This window comes from Vicugna pacos, chromosome 6 (assembly GCF_048564905.1).
Source record: "Vicugna pacos chromosome 6, VicPac4, whole genome shotgun sequence".
Lineage (NCBI taxonomy): Eukaryota > Metazoa > Chordata > Mammalia > Artiodactyla > Camelidae > Vicugna > Vicugna pacos.
The window spans coordinates 29143903-29162163 of record NC_132992.1 but is presented as its reverse complement, the minus strand read 5'-3'; the positions used below and the strand labels follow the sequence as shown (position 1 = coordinate 29162163).

At 47.7% G+C, this 18261-nt stretch overlaps 2 protein-coding genes across 2 annotated transcripts in view; both read right to left on the bottom strand.

Moving 5' to 3' along the window:
• Window positions 1-922, bottom strand: part of RYR3 (ryanodine receptor 3) — a 195396-nt gene extending 194474 nt beyond the window's left edge. The window contains exon 1 of the mRNA XM_072962745.1: window positions 864-922. The gene's annotated coding sequence lies outside the window, so the exon portion shown is untranslated. The remainder of the gene's footprint in view (window positions 1-863) is intronic.
• LOC140697036 (ryanodine receptor 3-like) overlaps window positions 1-18261 on the bottom strand; it is a 93026-nt gene that overhangs the window by 5175 nt on the left and 69590 nt on the right. The window contains exons 15-22 of the mRNA XM_072963890.1: window positions 13054-13270; window positions 8959-9063; window positions 7272-7375; window positions 6005-6088; window positions 4214-4373; window positions 2722-2869; window positions 1633-1838; window positions 864-1038 (exon numbers count right to left, since the gene is read on the bottom strand). Coding sequence (XP_072819991.1) covers window positions 864-1038; window positions 1633-1838; window positions 2722-2869; window positions 4214-4373; window positions 6005-6088; window positions 7272-7375; window positions 8959-9063; window positions 13054-13270 — 1199 coding nt within the window. The remainder of the gene's footprint in view (window positions 1-863; window positions 1039-1632; window positions 1839-2721; window positions 2870-4213; window positions 4374-6004; window positions 6089-7271; window positions 7376-8958; window positions 9064-13053; window positions 13271-18261) is intronic.

The following is an 18261-nucleotide window of genomic DNA, read 5'->3' as shown; positions in this document are numbered from 1 at the left end:
CTCAGGGACGTGAACACAGCAGGTATTAAGTCACTGCCATAGAACTTTATATCCGAGAAGGATGTTGGCACTTATGCAGTCTATCATCTTATTTTCTGGTACAGATGAAAAAGGCAAAGCCCAGAGAAGTCAAGCCAAGGCTCTGTGGGAGCCACACAGCTTGCCAGGAGCAAGTCAGCCACCTCGCCGTCCAGTGCTCCTTCTCCTGGAGCCAACAACCTTGTGTACATAACGTAGTTATGTAGATGGGAAATAAGCAGCACCCACTGCTCCTCTGTGCAGCTGGAAGCGCTGCCTGACAGCGGTCCATTCATGGCCATTACAATTGCAATTGTGCTTATTTCACAGCGTGTTTGAATTTCAAAATAAATTCTATTTCATTTAAGGAAACAGCTAACTCAAACTTTTGTGTTTCAATGATTCTCATCAAAGCATCAAGTTCAATTACACAAACATTCAGACTGACAATTCAAATCAGAAGAAGAGGATAATTCTTTTCCACTGATTTTTCTCTCCTGTGGGGGACATTAGTCCGTATGCAATTAGCATTTCCTTTGTGATACCGGGAAACCTGGGGAACCTTAACATGCCAAGGCGCAGGGCAGGGAATCAGAGGAGAGCTTCTTGTTCAGTCTCTCTGCAAGTTCAGACTTACATTTACACTATGCATACCAACTGTCACCATTATTTGTCTTGATTCTTCAAAAATGATGGTTTAAGGGATTGTTTTCACCACCAGGGTTTCAAATATGCCGAGGCCAGTGTGCCCTGAGTGAGGAGGTGGAAGAGCTCACTCTGCACCCTGGATTTTCCTTTATCCCATGGAGGTGTGGGGCGGGGAGGGGGGACGCTGGTAGACTTACCGTTGTGAATCTCATAGTCAGCGAAGGCAAGTTCAGAGCCTTTGTTGGTGATCAGCAGCTCCCCGTTCAGTGTGAAGATCATCGAAGCATCATCCAGGTTAATCATACATCCAACCACGTCTCCTGGCTGCCAGGTCCGTCCAAAATACCCACTCCCTTGATGCCAGCGCTGGCCCTAGAAAACAAGACCCCAGGACTTAGAGAAATGGAAGTCCTGGAGGCCCCTGTGCAGCTGGAGAGATGGCCACAAGAGTGACTGCCCCTAACTGGCAGTGGCACCTGGTTTCTACAAGGCACTGACCTTCTACCAAGGACAGCTCACAGGGAGAACTGGTCTACCTACAGATGCATGAAACCAAGATGTACAAAGCTTATCAGAGAAGATGGCCCGAGTCTCCCAGTGCCTTGTCATCTATGAAAACAAGCAGAACTCCCTCTAATACAAAGTGGTAAGATTCCCCCACATACTGGCTGCACAGGGTCCTGTGAGCCTCCTCTGCAGAGGGGGCCGTGGGCTCAGAGGCAAGGCAGACATGGAGGCGATTAGAGAAAGGACTGGAGTGTGCAATCTGCCCTTCTCCAGAACAAAGAGCAAAGTGACAATCACTACGTGACGATCAGTCAAAGGTCTAAATCAGCCAGTGTGGTGGCTCCTCACTTTTGAAGCCAGAGATCCAGAGACTCAAAACTTCTAACTTCTGAGGCCATTATTTTCTTCTGGGAGAAGAAAAACTTGGACTGAGGACGTGTGGACACTAGCCAGACTCACCCTGCTGCCTTCAAACACAAAGGCTTGGTCATCGGCCCCCAGCTCAACGTCCGGCCGACAGCCTGGCCTGGCCCAGCCGACGCGCATGTCTCCTCCGGTCACCACCTCAAACTCAAAATACCACTTTCCAGATCTCACGGCATACGACCGCTCTACTCGGAAAAACCGGATCTTGTCTATGCTGACTTTCTCCACAGCTGGGTCGGCTATCGAGAAGGAAAGGGTAGAGGGTGCAGGAGGGAAAGAACAGAACACAGGCTTTGAATAACTAGGTAGCATTTCTCAAAAGACTTTCAACAACAAAGACCTACGGGAGATCTCCTAGTATCCAGTGTAGTGTTCTGCTCAACACAGAATCACCACCCCTATCACCGTCATATCATAGCACCAACATGAGCTGCCACTGGCTGAGTGACTGCCTTGTAGTAGGAACTAAACCCCATTTTTTTCCTCACGGTAATCCTATCAGGTCAATGTTACTGTCTTCACTTTACAGGTGAAGAAACTGAGGCCCAGAGAGGTTCACCTGTTCAAGGTCACAGAGCCCAAGAACTGAGGAGAGTAAGGATTTGAACCCAGCTCTGTCTCACTCCAGATCCATCCCCTTAACCCCTTTTTACTGTCCCACTGGCCTGTGGTATCTCCTGGGGTATGAGACGACAGTGATATGTTAAATCATCGTGAGCTGGTGAGTTTAATCCACGCTAGAACACAAGTTAGAGATGATATTACCTAACCCTAAAGGAAGCTGGTACTCACATGTTTGGAAGATAAAAGAAACAAAGGCGACTTGGTTTTGTGACCAAATATTCTGAAAAGCTCAGCTATGCTGGAGGACAACCTACTCCCTGTGGGACTGGGTCACAGAAGTTGCTCATTATAGAAACATCTGTCAACGGGACATTGCTTTATTATCAACATGGTCTCCCTCCACCTACTTCTTAAAATACACCATTGAGTTCAGTGCCCTTCAGCACCTACATCACTTCTAATAGTGCAAGTTAGACCTACTGAAAACCAGCATCCCCCCCCCCAGAAGAAGACTTGCTTAGTAAACTGGGGCCAGAATGAACAGTCTCCCCTCATTACCCAGTTCTTGGTCTGATGGCTCAATGTTATAGCCATAACCGACAAACGTCCGAACAGCTTCACGAAGGCTGTCTCTGTTGGACTTCTTGGTACGCTCATCCAGTAGCGCGTATGGTACCAGGCGGGGGTTTCTTTTGTTCTTTAAATCCTACGTGGAGCCAGAGAAAAGAGGGGCTGAGAAAACACATTTCATCCTTGCACACAGCCTCTCCCAGCCACAGTTTCCCAGCAATCGCCCCGGCTTCCCCATAAGTCTGCTAGGTCATTTCCCAATGTACATATTTCCCACTTCTCTTCAGGATTAAACGAGTAGAAGTGGAAAATCTTTACTAATGTTCAAAGCTAGCATTCAAACCCCACATTTTAATAATGCCAGCCTGTGAATAAAGCGGAATGTCTTGAAACTGGAGAGAAACCTGCATTCCCCAGGCAAGGCGGATGGGGGTTCGTGTAACTATTCCCCTATGAAAGATCATGCCGTGATTTAAACAGTCAGGGCTTCCTAACAGCGGCCTGTTAACAGGGAGATATCTCTGCCTATAGAGAAACATCTGAAAACATGGCAGGGCTGCAGTGGGTCCGTCTCATTGTAGCAGGCACCTATTTGTCTTAGAGTCCTCCTCGTTTCCTTCGTGGGGGCTAAGAAGACAGTGACAATGGCAGTGAGAAGCCATCATAACCTAGCATGCTGTTGTGAGCCCCATACGCCCTTCCCCGCCACAGTTGCCCTAGCTGTGGTCTTTTGGTCCCAGACACATGCAGGTTTGGAGGCTTCGGTATGAGTGAACACATGTGCACCTGTGTTCACACAGCTGCCCCTGAACGTCCCTGATGCTGCCCCTGGGACTTAATGAGAAGCGTTCCAAAGTGAGAGGTGGGCCAGATGCTTTGTGGCTGAACCCTGGTTCTAAACTCCGTCTACTTCCTTGCTGGGCCCTGGCTCTCAGGTTGCGTCTGGACGAGCTAACAGCTGCCCTGGGGACTGAAGTAAGGGGCACAGGCTTCTTGGCAGGCTGGTCTGCCCCTTTCCGGGACTAGCTGCCCCACCTCCCCCTCAGTGTAGATACTCGGGGCCATCCCAGAAGCACTGCTGTGCTGTGATGCTGCTTATGTGGGCCTTACCTTGGCCTTGGAGAGTGCATGAAAGCTCAGCTCTCTATGGTGCAGGTAGCAAGACGGGGAATGAGGGACAAAGCAGCCAGTGGGCATATAAACAGGGCAACGTGGTCAACATGGACCAGACTGACAAAGGAAAGGTGAGCCTCTCCACCGCTGCAAAATTGGAGTTGTGCCTGGAGTTAATGTCAACGTGACCATTACAGATTCCATCCAGTCCCATGATGCTATAAATAATGAGTGCGCTGAGGCACGAGGAACAGAGTGCAAGGGCAACCTCCATCTTCCAGCCTAACACCCACCAAAGCAAAATGGCATTTTGATGGATGGTCCCATCTCCTGGTGTCTCCAGCAGGCCTGGCCCAGCGCTGCTCACCTGTTGAATGCCATAGGTCCATCCTTGTTTTAGCCTGTCTTTTGCCCAAACGTTGTGTGCATTTTCTGCAAGCTTATCGACTAGAATTTCTTGAGGAGGTAGCAGCTTCACATCAGACAAATCCAAAGGGGCAGGCTTATAGCCGTTGGACATCATGTAGCTGCAAGTAAATGGAAGATATATATTTTGAACAGAACCATGACTCCCTCATTTCTGATTTTAGATCAATAGCACAGGGTCGGAACACTATGATAATGAGGCTACAGTCACAGGGTCTGCCTTTGGCAGAATGGATAACTCAGCTTCATTTCAGGTCTTTAGATGAAGCTCCTAACCCTGCATCCTTTCTGCCAGTATGTGTCACAGACTCAAAGGCAACTGTTTGAGAAGTGGGTGGCCTGTGCAAATCCACTCTTACTTCTAAGAAAACTACTGCGTGCCCTACAAACTACGGGCACACTCAGTGTGATGCAACATTACCCAGAACTACTTTGTTTCACGTCAAAAACATAAAAAGTTATGACCCCAGTGGCAAGGACGGGGCCTTGAGCCAAATCGTTTCTTATATAAATCAGCAGGGAATGATCACTCAGTCTTAGAAAACTAATCCTTTTCTTTGAGAATTAAAAAAAAAATCATAGCGTCAGAGCATTTGTGAGCTTGAAGTGACCTTCATGGTTCCAGGAGTCACAGCTGCAAATGACTGCAAGTTGATAGATAAGCTAATAGGTAATGTGAAGATGGGAAAAGTCCAGTGCGAGTCCAGGCATATGCACTGTGAGTGGAGAGGAGCAGGGTCCAGCGTGGAGTGACTCACAGGACAGCAGCTGATCACAGACACATGGGAACGTGAGCACAGAGGCACCCGTGGCCCCAAGGCCACCGACTGCCCAGATCCGGGCCGGAACCGAAACGTGGTGACCAGTAGACCTGCACTGCTCAGTCTGCCTAGGAACCTCCGGGCAGCACGAGATGCAGGGTCTGCCGCAGGCCTGATGCTGCCCTGGTCCACCTTCCCAGGATGCCTGATCTTGGGCAGAGCCCACATGTGTTGATGGCTGAGCACTGACCCCAGCAGCCTCGGCCAACAGGCTGCTCTTCACCTGCTGCCTCTCAGATGTGCAGCTCTTGGCACTAAGAGTTGCCTCTGAGAGTGGAGCCTGGCAGCTCGGGAGTTTCACAGGGAAGAAGCGGGGAGATACGCACTTGATTAGAACTGGCACTGCCTGGGCTCAGAAGGAACGATGACATGTGCTCATGATGCGTGGGCACCCATGGCTGGCACACGGGAGGGCGAGCAGGCGAGCCCGTGGCCGCGCATCTGAATGTGTGAGAACACGTGACTCTCTAAACGTACGAGCGGGAGGGAGAGTAGGACACATGCAGATTTAGGGGCCAAATTAAATCTTGGCAGAGACACCCACTTCCACAAGGGATTTACAAGGCTGGCCCAGCGCCAGAGGAGTGAGTCTGTGCTGTGGCTCCTGAGCCAGCTGCTATGCTTGCAGATCAAGACGGCGCACCCATCCGAGCGCCGCATCTCCTGGCTCAAAACTAACGACGGTAGCGTAGGTCCAGGCAGGAGGAGCAAAGAGGGGAAAGCCAGGAAGCACAGTCCTTCTGTCTGTCTAGGGGGTTCAGGGCAGCCTGAGTACCTGGAGGAGCCGTCCTGAGCTGGTGCAAGAAGGACCTGGGGCTGTCACCTGCCTCTGGGCCCGGGCCTTCTGTCCTCCCAATTTAAAAATTCAGACTGAAGCATTAAAGGCACCAACTATTAAAAAAATCACCTACTTTTTGGGCAATTTGACCTTCTTTAGATCCTCTTCGGCAGCCGGGTTAACGTGAGCAATGTGACACCCCAGGGCCAGGAGGGTCCTGTGACGTAACAGAGAGAGGAGACGAGGGTCACCAGCAGATAAAGGACAGCAAGAGCCCTGGCCTGCATCTGAAGTGACCGTTACAACAGAACTTCATTTACAAAAACAGGTGGCTAGTCGGGCTGGCCTGTGGGCCTTGGGTGGCCGACTCCGGGATGAGACGCTAGCAGGCACGGGAGCACCACAGAACACAGGCTCGTTAACAGCCCCTCTGGGAAACATCTTCCAGTTTCCCTATTTGCATTATGACTGCATCCTGCGTCTCTGATTCCAGGGAACAGAGAGGATCGTCACAGCAAACCCACAGGTCAGCCAGTATTCACTGTGTGCTCCCCGCACAGTGTGCCTTGAGCTGCGCTGGACGCCATGAGGTGCCAAAGCTGCATCCTGTCCTGAGAAGTACGGTGTGACCGGGGACATCACATGAGGGAGCCCATGAGACAAGGCACTGTGCCAGAGCACCGCTGTGCCAGTACAGCCAGGGCTAAAAGTTCTGCACCGACAATGAGAGAACAGAGAAACAGAAGCCAGGGAGGACCGGTAACAAGCAGAGTGAATTCAAGGCGGGGGATATAAACTGAGGTCTGAGCTGGGGTTTTAACCATGGGTAGGATCACAAAGAAGCTCCAAGTTATTTTTAAATTGAACTTTAATGAACTAAAGCACATTTTCCCTTTGGTTTTTAGAAATGCCTTATTTAAAAAAATATTTATCTTCCTTCACCATTACAATAACTATGTATTACAATAAATACATGGGTAGAATTATTACTACTTCCATTTTGTAGATGAGAAAATGGAGCCTTAGAGGCTAGGTTAAGTTGTCCAATTTCAATATGACCTATGACCCACTATGTATCTTACCGTATTTTTTCTTGATTAAACATGAACTAAAAGAGGCACTTGGTCCTTTGATTCTAAGTTTCTCCTCTTTTCTTCTGTCTTTTCCCTGTCCCTGGCAAACAGCAAATGGTCTCTAAAGAAATAAATATGCTAACCAACAATGGTGGATGCGTTATGCACTATGATTAATCCTTTCGTGGCATGAATAATCACCATCTCCACTCGTTTATCAGGTTGCATCATGTCTTGAGGCAAGAGACACAGGTTTGTAGTTTAGTTTCACGGCATTCAAGCATCCACTCACTGTTCAGTCCAAATTCAATTCAATTAAACACTCACTTTAGAGTTTCGGTTGACATTTGTAGGTTATAATTCTTCTCAGTTTCGGGCAGCTTTGAAAACTCGACAAGGCAGGGGTGTTGTCTTTTATTGTCATCCCGTATCTAGGTGACAACATAAGAAAGAACACAACTTAAGTTTTGACAACTGGCACTGCCTTGGAAAACAGAAAAGGACACGCTTTGAAACATGGCCCAGGCAATTCATATCAGGCAAGACAAAGACAGCTGTCTGCTGACAGGGAAAGAGACGGTCTTCTCTCCACTAAATGAGACGCAGAGTTCCCAGGTTGCCAGTGGCTTGTGTTCTGTGGATGGTTTCTAGTCAAGTGTCTGCCTTCAGAACATACTTTCCCAGAGCAGCAGTTTCATGCGTGGTAGCCATGCTCCTGCCTGTCCCAAATTCACAGAACCACAGTGCCAACGCTGGGTAGCATTCTACAGAACAAAGGGCTATGAGATCGGGGCCAGGACTGTCCAATGGAAACATAAAGTCAGCCACCAACGTGAACTTCGTTTGTAATTTCAAAGATCCTAGCAGCCACGTGAGAAAAGCCAAAAGAGGTGAAATTAATTTTAATAACATTTTATTTAACTCAATGTGCCCCAAATATTCCCATTTTAATAAGTAATTAATATAAGAAATTATTTCTGAGCTATTTTATATTAGTTTTTCATAGAAAGTCTTGAAAATCCAATGTGTATTTTATACGGACAATGCACCTCAATTCAAACTAGTCACATTTCAGGTGCTCAGTAGCCACAGGTGGCTCGTGACTACTGTATTGGACAGTGCAGATCCAGTCATTAACTAGTGAATTAATTCATTCAGTAAGCACTTGCTGAGTGTTTTCTACATGGCAGGCAGTAAGCTAGACATTAGGAGTTCAGTGGTGAGCCGCGATAGCCCCGGCCCCATGAAGGATACAGGCCGATGGGCAGTAATAAAACCACCCTGGAAATAAACGTGAAAGTGCAACTGTGACGCGTTCTCAGAGGAGAGGCTTGTGGTGTTCTAAGAGCATACAGCAGAGAGGGGGTCATACACTACGGGAATATTTACGGTCGCTTTATCAATACCTAAGTGCTGGAGCACAGGGACCCTCAGTAACTGAGCGAGAACGTGCATAATTTGAGAGCATCAGGGTCATCGGAAGCTTCAGAATCAGGTCCTTCTGCCTGCAGACATGACCTTACACAAATGACAGAACAGAGCCAAGCTGCATCCTCTGTGAAAAATGTTTTCCAGTGACAGAGATTCCTTAACCTCCTCCGAGTGTCCATTCGTCTTAGTGATACATCTGGACACCAGATTAAACGTCTTCTGACTCACGACCAAGCGTCGGCCTCTTTTCACCACCCGTACGGAGAGGACAGCCTTTTCTGATGGGAGAGGGAGCTAGGAGGGCTCCTGAAGGAGGAGCAGATGGGTGACCGCATTAGACAGTCCCTGAATTAAAAAGCTGCCTTTGGGAGTATGAAGGAGACCATCTCCTGGGTCTGCCTGTGCAGAGCTGGTCTTCCCAGCACTCCTGTCTGCGGCTCAACAAACATCTGAGCGAGGCTGCCGTCTGCAGTGAGGGCTGCACGGGGGTCGGCCGACAGCAGTGGATGTGGGCTTTGAAGATGCCTTCCAGGTAGCGTGGCCCCCCAACCCTCCACCCCGGCCTGGCCACTGAAGCACATACCTTGCCGAAAGTCCAGCCCAGCTCTATCTTATTCATTCCCCAAAGCTCGTGGATGTTTTCTGCCAGCTTGTCCCGGACCTTCTCTAGGTGCGGTGGCAAAACCACCTAAAGGGAAGAGGAACCAGTTAGAAGACGGAACCCCAGGAGTCAACGGTACTGACATTTATCATAAAGTCTCTGTGGATCAAGTGCCCCAGTTGGATTCACTACACAGCACCCAGAAGGGACTGATTCTAGAGATTCCTTACCCTCTTGGCTTCCTCCGGACCCTTCCTCCCCTCCCTCCACACTCTCTCCTTGGGAGACCTCACCCACCCGTAGATGGTCACTCCTGACCAGTCTCCAGCCATGGTCTCTCCTGAAGTTCAGACCCACTGTTCTAATTGCCTGCAGGACTTTTCCACCAACGTGAACTCAATATGCTATTCAAAGCTGAATTAATTATTTTCCTTCAACAACCTCTTCTTGTCTTACTTTTATTTTCTCCTTTTGTTGAATGGCCACACCATTGCCTCAAGCCTGGAAGTCATCTAGCGTCTTCCCCCTTGGCATTATACCCTTCACCCTCCATCCCCACCCTCACACCTAATCAGTCGCAAAACCCAGTGTGTTTATTTCCTAAGCGTCTTTCTGAAGGTTCCCCTCCTCTGCATCACTCAGCCTCATTATTTTCCACCTAGACCATTGCAAGAGTTTCACACTCGGTTTCCCCAACTCCCCATCAACTTATTCTTCACACTGTGGCCAGAGGGATGAGCCCACAGCAACAAAATCACATCAAAACACTCTCTTCTTGAGGGTCCCCAAGTGTCCCCCGACACTCCTAAGACACAGACTAGATGTAGTAACCAAGCACACAGTACCACTCTTCAGTCCTCTCATCACGGTCCTCCCAAACACATCCTTTCCAAAAATCTTGAAATTCTCCCCAGAATGTCACACGGTTCCACAGTTCTGTGCTCGTGCATAATCAACCTTTAACCTCTTTAATCCTCCCCACGATACACATAATGTGTGTATACTGCCTCCCCTCCACGTCACACAGCAAATAACAAAGACTCTCTCCTTGACCAGACTCAAGACAGGTTCCTCTGAGTCCTCTGGGCCTTGTCCTCAAGACCCGGTTTTAGCAAGAATCTTGCTAATCAGGTTTAGCGATAATCCGCCACCCTTGATATCTGATCACCCTCTACACCTGATCGAAGGTCTTCAGCCCCCGTCCCCCACCAGGTGACATCAGATCACTCTGACCTGCCTTCAGCAAGGATCCATCCCAACCCCTGATGTTCCTTAGTCGCTTCCCATCACTGGCACCTCCCACCCCCATCCCAAACCTGCTCCTTGGCTGTAAACCCCCTCTTATTTGTACTGAATTCAGAACTGACCCCACCTTCCTTTTCCGTCATTGCAATAGCTTCTAAGCAAAATCTGTTTTTGCCAGTTCAACTGCTGTCTAGCTCTGGTGTAAACACAAACACTTTCCGTACTTATCCTCCTGGACTGAGCAGAGATGTCACTGCCTTTGGGGACTGCTCTCCAGTTACCTTCCGGGAGAGGTTCTCTGCGCTCTCCTGGCGCTCTGCTCATCTCTCTCCACATAGGTCACAAACTGGAGGCCCAAGTTTCTCTTTTTTACCCTCTTATTTTCTTTAATTTACTGCTACTCTAATAATAACCGTCAACAATAATCATATAATGATAATAATTTTATTACAATTTCCTTTCTTAGTCGACAACTCCCAAGATATGGGAAATTTCTTAGAAAAACCCACACTTCTAGTTTCCTTTGACCACTTGGAAGATGGCTGACACTGGCCTCACACTTGTGTCTGGGACTAAGAAATGGTCACCTGCTGAGGGAGGGCCTGTGCGCTTGGCCTCCTTCCCTTCTGACCGCCTCCCAGCCCCTACAAGCCTCACTGGATTATAATGATTATTAGTGTTTCCACTATTTACAAAAATCTCAATTATTTTTGATGGGGGGAGCCCATGGAGAAATTCTTTTTAATAGAAAATGTACACCAGGTCAGTAATGAATGAGGAGACCGTAAGTAGCCAGGAAAACTTAAACCACATATCATAATCACGACTTGCTTTCCAACTAAAGGCATTCTTTAAAAAAGAAACCCAACTCACTATTGCAGAGTCAAAGTTAAGCAGCATGATGTTTTCATAAGGAGCAAAATGGAGAAAGTTAACAGCAAACAAATGACAACTGGATTTGGGTTTTACTGGTTCACTCAGAGAATCTGTTTAAGCTAAGAGCTCCTGAGTCAGCCACAGCCTGTAAAAGGATTTCCCCCTGGAGGAAGCACGTGCTCAGTGAAAGGGGAAGGTGTGGGAAGAAGTCTCCACAAATGAGCCCACATCACAATTCCAGCGCCCTCCGCTGGTGGCTACCAGGGGCAGAGTAACGCGATGGTAACTGCATCCCGGGTGCCTGGGGCCCGAGACTGAAGTCCCCAGGGAAGGCCGTCAGCATCGAAGGACAGGTTAATGCAAACTGGTTATTGTGCCCCAGGCAGGACGGGGTTGACTCTGGGTAGCTTACATCTAACGTCTCCTTTGACAACAATTTCACAGAATGATAGATTCTAAAAGAATTACAAGATCTCATTCAAAAGAATAAAGTGCACCTTTCCAATGGGAGCCTCCCTATTCTTTGATTCCCAGCAATGTTTCCCTCCTTCCGGGGTCTGTACAAATTCAGCTTCGGGTCCAGACATCAGAGTTCTGCTTGCTTGTTTGTTTATCTCCACTCTGTGATTCCCAAACCTTCAGTTCTGTGTGTTTAGAAACTCTCTTCTCTCTAGTCCAGCCCCTTCCTCCCCTCATCAAAACCTGCCCTCATTCTTTCGAACTCTCTTTGAGGCTCGCTTCCCCCAGGAAGCCTTTTCTGAGTCACACACAGGGCTCCGACTACTGGGTGAGGAGGGCAGCAGAGAGAAGTAGGAATCACACCCGGGGGCACACTCTCTCCCTGCTGGGGCACTAGCCGCCCTCTGTCCACAGAAAAGCTCATTTAGTTCTTCGGCCTTCATCCTTCTTGTCTAGAACACACAGCAAGCAGACAGTCTGAATCCCAGGATCACCTCTGGCTCACAAACTCCTCCCCCGTTTCCTATCAACATTCTCAACTGCTCTCCCGGTGCTGTCCCGGGCTCGGTGAAGCAGGCAGGGCGCCACGGGGATCCGCAGTCTGTGGGAATTCACAGTCATCCGCTACAGGAGGGACGAGGCAGACACATGCCCATGCACACACCACTGAATGCAACAGGGTCCTACCGACATTCTGGAAAATACACGCTGGGGACCGTCTACAGGTTAGAAGAGCCATTTTCCTACCAACCATTAACCCAAGTGCCTCAGAGACAAGGTGCGGCAGAGACACTGAAAAGCCGTTGTATGCCTCTTGTAATCATGTGAACCTGTCTCTCAAGAAACAGAGACTCCGGAAAAGGAAAGAAAATGTCTGTTTATCAGCACCTTCAAAGCCCTCCGTGCTCGCCCGTTTCTCTCAGTTTTACTTCCCAACCTTCTCCTCCCTGCTCCTCCTCCAGCCATCCAGCCACAGGACAATATTCATCGCCACCTGTCCGTCCTTAGTTACCTCATTCCTGTTACTTCTCCCCAGGTGCCCCTCCCCATTTAAGCTTATTAAAGGTCCTGACTGAATTCCATCCTCTCTACACAGACTTTCAGAGACATTCTCGCCTAAAGCATGTCTCTAGCGTTTCCTCGTACATGCTGATCATCCTCCATGTTATACTCGAACTTTTAAAAAATAATACATTTGCTTCTTATCTCTCCAACTTCGTTGTGAATTCCCAGAGAATATTGGAATACTATGCCCCAACGATCCGAGTTCAATGCCTTGCACGTAGCAAGTGCTCAACTTGCTCACTGGGTGGGAAATCCTTAGAGATCGCAGTCTTTGCATACGATGGAAACGTGAAGAATAGCAGTTGTTCACTTTACACGACAATTCTAAAGCACATACGACAAGGGTGGTTCAAAGACAACACAGCAAGAAGGGGAATTTAACCCCGTTGCTTCATCTCAGTGGGCTGCCTCTGGTGGGCAGCCTGAACCTACCTGACTGGTGTCTATGGGGCACGGGATGAAAGAGGCTTGGGACAGAAACTGGGTGGTCCCCAACAGATCTCTGACGCCTTCGGCATCTCGTTTATACTCTTTGACAGGCTCCAATCTCATCTTTTCTTTTGGAAGCAAGGCTTCATAGCAAGGGGCATAGCCGGAGGGAGGCAGGAACTTAAATTCTCCATGACGTCCACCCATCAGGAAACGTACTCTGTTATTTGGAGAGACAGGAAGAGAGAGGTTAAAAAAAAATATCCCAGCCCAAGAAAGTGAAAGTTAAAGATCAGCTCCCCCACCCAAATTATTTTGTTGGGAAATGAATGATTTCAGATTCATCACAGCAAACACCCTAAAGTATGTGACAAAGCAGTGGAGAGAGAACCAATCATGTCGGTTCATGATCCCCATGGTCCTCAACTGACCCTGTAAGCTAAGTTCTTAAAAATTAACTTGTATATTAATACCACTAGATTTAAAAAAACAAGCTCACCCTTACTCTAGTAGGGAAATCACTACTACCGATATCATTACTAGACTTTGAAAAGAGTAACAGTGATAATGATGGCGCAATCATTCTCCAAAAAGCTCACATTGAAATTGTAGCTTAAGAACTTCAAGGCCTTTTACTTGAGAGAGAGCACTCACACAACAACAACAGAGAACATGATATAAATACTTGGGGAAAATAGGAAATTCTTATTTTAAGGTGCAGGTAAAAGATTAAGTAACTCACGAGTATTAAACAGAAATGCTGCACGCGCCAGGAGACAACAGAAGTTGACACGCTGCAGAGGCTGCAGTTCCCCAAAGCAGCCACACGAGGGCGACTCTGAGGAAGCATCAGAGCCATGGCGGGGCCAAAGAGGCTTTAAGTGTCTGCTCACAATGGTCCCAGTGCCTTCCTGGGGCACCACCACCTTGCCTGCATCCAGGCCTGATGCCTTGGCCCACTCCAGCAGTGTCCGCAGGGACCTCCCAAGGAAAGGGGAAGGGTACTTGGGCGCTCACAGCCACGGCAGGCGCTAATTGCCAATGCACTGAATTCTTTCAATGTTTTAATTTTGTTCTGGCTAAATTTCAGCTCCACATATGTTGTTAAATTAGAGTTGGGGTTAGAACCCAAAGCCCCTCCGCAAGAAGAAGGGCAAAGCGGACTGTCAACATGATCCTTCACAGGCTCGTAGGTTTTGTGACTAGACAGACAGCTTTTGCAAATCAACTGCAACCACTTTAAGTTGATGAAAAACTATGACTGTAGTTTTAAATAATTAAAACATGGCAAGATACGCTGCCCTGCAGGGTCAACAAAGGTTTCACACAGGAAAAATCCATCCACACACACAGCATCTGCACACATTCCCTACATCCCTCTTTCCCTCTGCTAAACAACTGCTAAATGAGCCCACACGACTCTCTGCACTGGGGCTCGGCAATGAGCAAAGAATCCAGTGTCCCTGGCTCAGAGCAGACATCCAATTAGACAAACAGACTTAATTACTGATTTGGAGACATCGCATGAGGGAGTAAAGAGGGAGACTGAAACAACTCGGGGAGGGAGGAGGTCCTAGATTGGAGTCAAGGAAGGCTTCTCTGAGGGGGAAACGTTTTTGTTAACCCGGAGGGAAGAGGAGGAGCCAATGAGTTCAAAATCTGCAGGAAGAGCATTCCAGGCAGAGGAACAGCACGTGCAAAGGCCCCGAGGTAGGGAAGACCTTGGGTGGAGGGCGACGGGGTTGAGAAACACAGGAGATGAAGTGGGAGGGGGCAGGGCTAGATCAGGCAGGGTCTGTGAGTTGCGGTTTTCTTCCAGATGAGGAGCTTCTGAGGGACTTAAGGAGAAGAAATACAAGATTCTTCTCTCTGCTCTCTGTAGACAGGTCTGGGGAGCAATGAGGAGGCACTTGGAGACAGCTGACACCAATCTAGCGCCAGTGGTAGATGAGGGTGGGTGTGACCATGGTGAGGAAGGCCAAGCTGGAAAGCAGCAGCTAAACTCCAACTTTGTTTTGGAATTAGGATGATAAGGAATTGGTGATGGAGTGGACCTGTGTGGAGGGGAGTGAGGTATATGCGGAAGGTTATAATCTAGCCAAGCTCCCACAGCAGTGCTTCCTGCTAGGTCTCCCTTCCTTTAACTGGAACATTCTGGTGGGGCAGCTTTGCAGCACAGTCTCAGTGTTACTGAGCAACTGTGACTGGGGAAATAGCCTAATGATAAAACTAGAAAATAAAAATCCCTGAGTTTTTTTTCCCCCTTCCCAATATAAACAAATTCTTTATCCAAAAAGCATTTTATAAAATGCTGTTTTAAAATTAATTATAGAAATAATACTCCCACTTTCCCATTTTAAAGTACTCAACAACAGTGATCCACGGCTGGAACCACAATTGTCCCTTGTGAATGTTCCTACACTAAATGTTACATAACAGGGCACGAGCTCTGTGTATTAAGAATATGAAAACAGCATTAGAACAAAACTGAGTCATCAGTCTGCAATGTTACTAACTTAGTGAACCTTCAGGAAATAATGATTAACCCTTAAATTTGTTGAGAACTTTACAAAATTCAATGGCAAGATAACAGACTGTGTTACTGACACGCTGAAATGATGAGATGAAAACTAAGTCGTTCCGAGCTAAGAATTAGAGTGGGAAGTCCTGCCTGTCTCCTCTCCGGGCTCACCCTTCCTGCGAACTGCTGAACGCCGGGAGCTTGTGCAGCCAGTGCACTCTCTGCTCCTCACTGGGCGACGGATTCCAAGACCCAGTAAATGATCTCCTATGAGGACGTCGAGATGGACTTAATTATTCGCAAGCTTTCTTGCCATTTGTTTAGTTTGAACATTTCTCTCATGTTTGAGGATCTGCTGTTGTCATCTGGATAGATAACAGATCAAGAAACGTGGAAATCTATGTCACACTGAAGAACAGTGCTGCTTTTACATCCAGTTATTAAAAGGAGAACGATAATTTGGTTATGAAGCTTACCTCCTCGAATGGCCCCAAAAACTATGAAATGAAAAATTAACACAGCCAGAAATCAGTATTCACTGCTTCCTGAAGTGTTTGTCTCCACACACCGTTATGCTGTGCTTCAGTGGGTCGAAGGAATGGTTTGGGGTGCTTCCTGAGCCCTGCCAGACAGGAGTCCTGCTCCCCAGCAGGTGGAACGGGAGAGGAGCCGGCATCAGGCTCCTTCCCTCGCTGCCCAGAGCCCGTGGGAAGGGCTCCAACAAACCCCCATCAGTACTAGCGGTCCTTCTCATAAACCCTCTCGGGAAATCCAGACTGACCAGGTCAAAGGAAATAACTAGGGCTAAGACACAGGGAACAATCAAAAGAAAGAAATGAAATACCCCGAACCCGCTTTAATGGAGGGTATTAAAATGGGATCCCCACTGTCTCGGTTTTAGCAGAGGTCCCAAAGGCAGGTAATTCAGAGGATGCCAGTACTTTCACATCCTAAAGTGGTGTACTGGACCAACTTGAGGCTCCATCAAATAACTGTGAAAGCGGTACAACTCTCACCTGCCACCCACCTGCACACGGATAAGTAAGGTAAAGAAGTCATCCGGAGAAAACGCAACAGGGAGAAAGGGCTGGGAGTTCTTTCCCACTGGGAGTCAAGTGAAAGCTTTAAGGAGCTACTCAGAAGCTTGCACATGTCCCCTGGAATTTAGCGACGGACATGCTGGACTAGTGGTAGCACAGAGCAGAAAAAAAAGAAGCCACCTAGAAAGGAATTCTGCACAGAAAGGCAAACAACTGAGCAGGGATCAGAAACCGAGGGGCTGGGGGAGGGGGGAGGTCCCTGCAGGTGGTGAGGGAGGGGAATTTGGAGGGAGGTGTTCGGGGTCTCCCGGAAGGGAGCAGCCAGCACAGGTGGTCAAGCCATGTCCAGAGAACTGAAGTCTGATGCTTCCAGTCTGGGGCTCTCCAAGAAAGCTCCAAAAGGGCCCTGGAAGAGAAATCTGTAGGGATTGTGTAACTGCTACCAAAGGCCTGAGGCAGCTGCATCCAGTCCATCAGACGTGCCCATCACCCAGTCATCTTGGCTCTGGGCTCGACCCTAGAAGGGCCTGAGACAGGGGCTGGAGCCTGACCTCACACTGCAGGGGCAGTCAGGCAGGACTCAAACATCAGCTGGAAACAAATCAAGGGCTTTTATACTATTCAAATGAATGGAACCTTTAAAGTATTGGCAAGACACTTCTTGTTCTTAAAAGGAGTAGTAATAGCAACAGGGCCTGCCCAAGAACTTATCCAGGAGCCCAGAGCACTGGATTTGAAGGGGTGGAAAGAGAAACAACAAAGTGACACCTATCTAGCCTACTTCTCCCAGTAAACCTGTGATCTGGCACTTCATGTTATCTTTTAAATCCGTTGCCTCACTTATCAATGAGAAACTTCCAATTGAAAAGTATATATCTCTTCTCTAAGTGTGTTCTTCTCTGCTCTTTGAGTTCCACTGACTCTCCCAGCATCACCAAAAGTGTTCAATTTAAAATAAAAAGATAACTTAAGAGTGGAATTCATTAAAATTTGTTCTTTATTCTCAGATTTTTTTCTCTATATTAATGGGTTTTAAAAAATCAATTTCATTAATCAATGTAATCTCTTCCACTAAAGCACTTGTATCATCTTCTGGGGTTCTTCCTATAACTGAGACATTCCATCAGCTCTCAAAGGTTTTTTTTTTTTTTCTTCCGAAAGTGATTACAGTAAGTGACTGTGTCCTTAGATTTCTCCACTTCAGAGAGAAGCAGTTGCTTCAGTAACAGCCGCTGGGAGGAGTGAAGTTTGGGGATGTGTAGAGGAATTTTTTATTTACTTGACTAATTTTAAAAACAGAGAAAACTGCATTGAAAATCCCCTGCTAGCAGTTTCAATTTCATCTTTGAAAGATTTGTGCATTTTTGCCTGCCAATTTGCAGAGGAGACAAGAACACCTATTGCAAATCCCCCAATTTGAGAGACTGACCCAGGAATAAAAAATACACTGAAAATTGAGACAAAGCTTTGCTGGGCTCAGAGAGGATGACTAAGTTTCCTTATTCACAGCATCCTAGCAAACCGTGAAGTCATTTTAGTCTTACTTGATGTCTCACTATTCAATAAGGATCCCTCCCAGGAGCTGGGATAATGTTCCAAAGAAGAAAAGGATACAGGCTGCGGTTAAGAGGAGAGAGAATTAGCAAGCTT